Here is a 6,763-nt window from a genome sequence, read left to right on the forward strand (position 1 = left end):
TCCAATGCTCATTACACACTCTATTGGTACACTTGCACAACAAACCAATGAAATAATTAATGTCTGGTCTAGTACAAATTAGTGGCATGCCTAAGAGTGTCAATGATGCTCACAATACTCAATTTGTCTAACATTATCACCAATTTTCTTAAATAGTTTAACATTAGGATCGTATGACGTGCTAGACGATCATAAGAAGATATCTTACTTTTAGATTTGAGGAATCTATTCAAGTCACAACAAATAATCAATAAAATTACCCCCACCAATGAGATTGTTCATCAAAAGAAATACCTTCAGTGATGATCTTGCGAGCAATCTTTTGAAGTTTTTGACATTGAGCCTCCATAGACCTTTCAACTACCATTTGATACTCTAGGTAGCGACTAACACCGTACTTATTTGTTCCACCCTCTTAAGTATCATACTTCTTTTTCAGAGGTTCCCAAACCTATTTTGTAATATTGTAGCTACTGTAATAATCAAATAAATCATCTGTGAGTTTATTCAGAATATGGTTTTTCGAGAGATAATCATTCTTTTTTCATAAGGAGATTTCTTTCATCAGCTGTAAATCATTTTCTTTAACCTGTGTAGCAAATTTAAATTCATCAAATATAATATTCTATTTGAATCCACAAATTTCTTATTATAAGTTTGCTTTTATGATCTAGAAGGAACAATAAGAATGATATCAATCAAAATGTTGGCAACCATTTTTAAGGGTATGAAAAATCACATCTTGAACGATTTTTCAAAGACAACAACAAAAGTACCAATAATTTCTTCGATAGTCATGCCAATTTGAAAATGTCTTAAAATTATTGTTTTTTGATTTAAAAAATTGATTTGGAAATTTTTTACAGAAGAAATGACCGGCTCAAATCATGGTCTAGGCCACTCTTTAAGACGTTTTGCGGTATTGTCCAAAATTGTGCAAAGCAGACTATCAATCACGACGTCTCAAAGATAAAATGTCTCAGTTCTCAATTGTACGATTATTATTGGATAGTAGATGATCGGTCTAGAAATACACCGTCTATGTTACAAAAATCACTCTAAATAATTTCTCAGAAAAAGAGAAATTTAAATATTTCTTCAAAGATAATTCAATAATGGTTGTTTTATCACCCTAAATAATTTTTCAAACGATGAGAAACTCATATAATTCTCCAAAAAAAAAACTCAAAATAATTTTCTAACGAGAATCCTAAGAAATACTTGGAAAATTGATCGAGTAAAAAGAAAAGGGAAGAAGTATTTTTTTTTTTTGAAATCTTGGTATTCGGCCTTTTGACTGACTAATTCAAGAAGACCAATCTCACCATTCACTAGCGGGACTCCTGTTTAAAGATAGAGCATAACTCTGTATAGACTGGCCTAATACAAGAGAAGAAGTTATGCTTTCGACAATTCATAAACACATGAGAGTGAGGAAGGAAAACTCAGAAATAATTTTTTATGTGTTTTAGAATAATTTTTTATGTGTTTTAGAATAAATTACTGGTGTTTCTTATATAATAAAATAACCTAAGCAAAATATGTAATCTAGGAAATATGATACTTATAATTTTTTATTTATTATTTATCCTATATAATGTTAGAAACTAACTTTAGTGTGTAGACTAAGCATTTTAGTGTGTAGAGAGAGTATAAAATATATAGACTCTTTTGAGTCCAAGATATTTCATGTATTTGATTTTACAAAATGGAAATTAGATTACTTGACTAATATATAGACTTTTTTGAATCCATGATATTTCATGTATTTGATTTTACAAAATGGAAATTAGATTACTTGACTAATTAATGAAAAATAATTTAATGTAAGAATCTTGCATACTCCCTCATGTTGAAGACTGGTTGGTGGACCTAATCTAACAGAGCAAATCAAGATTTCAAGGTGATGATAATCCCTCCTTTATCTCAATTCAATACGAGATTGTTAAACAAATTGAATTAATCTAAAGGGAGTCGAAGGTAAATGGTTTGGTCTCATTTATGATATTTGGATTTAAAGGTGAAATAGTTAGTCTCTTTTTACCATCTTTCAGATCTACCGTGAAAACAATAAGCGATAAATTGTTACTTCTACTCAAACGTGATAATTTGACGCGATTTTTAATAACTCAACGCCACCCCAAACATGCTGTAACTCGTTTTAAAATTTTATGCTTAAAACAATCACTTTCTAAAAATTACTGTATCCCCACACAAAGTCGAAAATCATAAGATCAATTTAAAAAATTGAAATACTTATTCAACCAATGAACTCTAGGTTAAAATATTGAGACCTAAACATCAATTAACTCACTCTAAATCTTTAATTAACAACCAAATTAAAATCACATATTAACTATATAGTAGATGTACTAATAATTCAAACCTAAATGAAAACACATAGATATATATGTATTAATTATTGGCTGAAAAAAAGTACCATAGGTAGTTGGGCATCCTAATAGCAAATGACCCACACTTGTCATAATAATAATGACACATTATACCAATATTTTAATTTTTCTTAAGGATTATACTATGATGTCCATTTCTTGTTATTTATATTTGTTGTCCACACACACACAAAACAAGACCAACCAGAAGAAGCCACTTAGAGGTTTCAAACCAGAGTGAGTGTTTTTCTTTTGTTCTTCTTTGCCCAATGGCAACACTTGGTGCTGCCAAATTCCTCCTATGCTTCTCAATAATATGGCTCTTCAACTTCCTACCTCTATGCCAAGGTTTTTTCTCTCACCTTCTATGCATTATTTGTCATAGGTTTATTAGTTGAGATTGCATATGTGTCTCTCATTGTAAGGTTTTACTTTGCTGTCCAATGTTCTTGGACCTTGAAAATGTAGTACATGTGGCACAAACCTATGGTGTTTTACTTCAAGAACATGTACATAAATAAAGACATGAATCATGATTGGATCTAAGATAGTTTTTGAAACATATTCCGGTTTTTTAATATTGATTTATCATTAGATATATATATATTGTAATGTTGTATTATAGTTTTTTTTCCGTCTATATCTTAAAATGTGTTTTCTGACGAGTTTTTGAAGTTTCGATTTTAAATTTCATAATAAACATTTATAAAAATTATGGAAAAAGAAAAACTATTATTAATAAAAATAACAATAATGATTAGTTTACATCTTTCTAGATGAAAATTGAACTCTTTCATTTGATGTTACAAAGTCATGGAGCGTAATCGGAAAAATGTATGTGTGTTTCTAGTGGTTATGATCACTCGGTATCAAGTTTTTGTCGTTGTTTTTTTCAGGTAAAGATAAGTGGAGCAATATTAATGAATATAAGTATCCATTTATAAGAAAAGCAAGTTCATTTGAGTCTCCACCTTCAGTTTCAACCACCAACACAAACAATGGTTATGACTACATAATAGTAGGTGGTGGAACAGCAGGATGTCCTTTAGCTGCAACACTTTCAAAGAAATTCAATGTTTTGTTACTTGAGAGAGGGGGTGTCCCTTTCACAAACCCTAATGTCTCATTTCTTGACAACTTTCATATCACATTGGCTGATACCTCACCAACTTCAGCTTCACAATTCTTTATTTCAACGGATGGAGTTTTTAATGCAAGAGCTAGGGTTTTGGGGGGTGGTAGCTCCATTAATGCCGGCTTCTACACTAGAGCAAGCTCAAGGTATACATACATTATAAAAATAAATTCAACATTATTTATAAAAAAAATGTCATAAATTGTTTCGATAACGTCATTCGAACATTGTCTCAAAACTTTAAGCTAATAGACCTGGTTAGATCACAATGCATTGTTTAATTATTTTTGAAAAACTTTGTCGATTATTTAGACTTGGTTAGATCACAATGCATTGTTTAATTTTTTTGAAAAACTTTGTCGATTATTTTGATCCTCTCCAATTCGAAAAATTAATGTCCTAATAGATAGATAAACTTAAATAACCAATTGAAATAGCTTATTACTTGTGAAGGACATATATTCAAAGATGCTTTAACCTTGTTGTTGTTGTTGTCGTCAGGGGACATATGAAAACGTATCTATATTAATAACATTTATTTATGACTATGTTTATAAGTTCTCACACATCATCAATTAAATGTTGCTTGTGGTCCTTCGTTGCCCTCTATTATAAGGGCATGTAAGTGATTAGGTGCAAGTGTCTGATCTAGGACCCATTTCATTAATTTTGGATTTTCAAAGCTCACTGTTTTTATGTTTATAAAGAATTTGCTTACACATTGGCCATAGGGTATAGGGTGACAAACGGACATACCCGTCCGTCCTGTTTAAATGCGCCTCACAAAAATATGCAAAATAATAAGACATGGCGGGCAGATATATTTAAAGTTGCGAATTTAAAACTTTGACTTGTCCTGCAAAAAGTAAGGTCGGAGCGGGACGGATCCATAGGCGTTAGATCTCGTAACCCTAAAAGTTGTGAGTTTGCCTCCGCAACAGCCTGGAAAAAAAAGCGGGGCAGACACGTTAAAAGATTTTGCCCTAAAATGTCGCCCGAAAAACGTGCAGAAAAAATAGACATGCCCAACAGACCTGAATGTTATGTCACCCTTCTAGAACATATTTCAACTTTTTTTTATATAATTCATTACAAAAATCTTAAAATTTATTTATTGTGAAATAATCAATCTAAATATATAGTTGGAATACTAATGTAAAACTTATTTATGTGTTACAATTAAGCTGTATATGTATATTATTATTTATTAATTACATGAATATAACTTGTTTTTCCTTAACACTTTCTTCACTATAAAAATGCAGATTTATAGAGAAAATGGGGTGGGATGCAAAGCTAGTAAACGAGTCATATCCTTGGATTGAAAAACAAATTGTTCATCGTCCAACATTTTCACATTGGCAAAGAGCATTGAGAGATGGTCTTCTAGATGTTGGTGTGTCACCTTTTAATGGATTCACCTATGAACATAAATATGGAACCAAAGTTGGTGGAACCATTTTCGACAGATTCGGTCGACGCCACACTGCTGCTGAACTGCTTTCATCTGGAAATCCAGACAAACTCACTGTTTTGATCTATGCCACTGTCCAAAACATTGTTTTTGATACAACAGGTAAACACGTTTTCGCAATATTCGATGTTGAATTGGTTTCATCATTCTTGATAATGTTATGTTATTGTATATGTTTATTGTTGCAGGAAAAAGGCCTAGAGCTATTGGAGTAAATTTCAAGGATGAAAATGGGAAAATGCATAAGGCAATACTAGGAAATGATATGCAAAGTGAAGTGATTGTGACAAGCGGCGCGATTGGGACGCCTCAAATGCTATTGCTTAGTGGAATTGGTCCGAGAGAAGAGCTCGAGAAGTTGAAGATTTCTGTGGTGCTTGATAACAGATTTGTCGGGAAGGGTATGGCTGATAACCCGATGAACACCATATTTGTTCCTCTTAAGAAACCGGTTAAGCAGTCGTTGATAGAGACGGTTGGTATTACTGATAAGGGAGTGTATATTGAAGCTAGCTGCGGGTTTGGACAGACCAATGAAAGCATTCATTGTCATCACGGTTTGTTGTCCGCTGAGGTATGTATGTCTTCACGTAATTTAGTTATGTAGTCAGAATCTCTGTAGCACTGACATCTCTGAGAAAAAGGTATCTCTGAGAAAAAAATATGTCTGGTGTCCGTGCTTCATAGGTTAGAATTGATATTGAATAATTTGTTACTTGCTATGATAAACCAGATTGGCCAGCTTTCAACAATTCCACCAAAGCAAAGAACGATCGAAGCTGTTAAAGCTTTTGCGAAGAACAAAAGAGACATTCCAATTGAAGCATTCAAGGGAGGTTTCATCTTATCAAAAGTTGCCAATCCGTGGTCGACCGGTGAACTCAAATTGATCAACACAAATGTGGATGACAACCCTTCTGTTTCCTTCAACTACTTCAGTCACCCTTACGATCTTAATCGCTGCGTCGAAGGAATCCGGTTAGCCTCAAAGGTTGTTCAGTCAAAGCATTTCACAAACCTCACTTTGTGTGACAGACAAACTACAGAACAGTTTCTCAACAACACTGTGAAGGCTAATGTGAACCTTATACCAAAGCATGTCAATGACACAGAATCACTTGAACAGTTTTGTAGAGACACTGTGATCACTATTTGGCATTATCATGGTGGATGCCATGTTGGGAAGGTTATCGACTCGGATCATAAGGTTCTTGGTGTTAACAGACTTCGAGTCATAGATGGCTCGACGTTTACCGAGTCGCCAGGAACTAATCCTCAAGCTACTGTCATGATGATGGGCAGGTATGTACATCGGGCTTACCGAAAGCTTTCATGATTTACAAATAATGATCATTACCTATTGAATGCTTATGGTATATTTGTGTGTGACAGGTACATGGGATTGAAGATTTTAAGAGAAAGGTTGGGGAAATTTGCTGGTGTTTGAGGACAAGTATTGTAATGTGACATTTTAGGATCATGTCAAGAAAATGAAAAGAACAAAAAAGAATGTGTTAGGAGAAGACTAGAGCATTATTAGTTTGACTTGAATTAGGGTGTTTTGTTTTTTGGTAATCATGAGTGAAGAGTGATAATTGAACAATTAAGAAAGTTTTTGTGTTTGGAACTAAATGTAATGTAACTCTTGATGGAATTGGATGTTTGAACTTTGATCCATGTATTTGAAATAGTGTGTATTGTAGACTTGGCATTATTAGTCTGGCTTTTCTGTTATTGCATTCTTGATTTTCTTTATGTGCA

General features: G+C 33.0%; 1 protein-coding gene across 1 annotated transcript; it reads left to right on the forward strand.

The window, feature by feature from the left end:
- The first annotated feature begins 2,568 nt into the window (after positions 1–2,568).
- LOC131654203 (protein HOTHEAD-like) lies at positions 2,569–6,763 on the forward strand. The gene is made up of 6 exons (XM_058924630.1): positions 2,569–2,741; positions 3,290–3,674; positions 4,794–5,104; positions 5,191–5,576; positions 5,736–6,304; positions 6,395–6,763. Exons 1-6 carry the CDS (start codon positions 2,663–2,665, stop codon positions 6,447–6,449), a joined length of 1,785 nt encoding a protein of 594 aa, XP_058780613.1. The 5' UTR covers positions 2,569–2,662; the 3' UTR covers positions 6,450–6,763.

This window comes from Vicia villosa, linkage group LG2, assembly GCF_029867415.1.
Source record: "Vicia villosa cultivar HV-30 ecotype Madison, WI linkage group LG2, Vvil1.0, whole genome shotgun sequence".
Taxonomy (NCBI): Eukaryota; Viridiplantae; Streptophyta; class Magnoliopsida; order Fabales; family Fabaceae; genus Vicia; species Vicia villosa.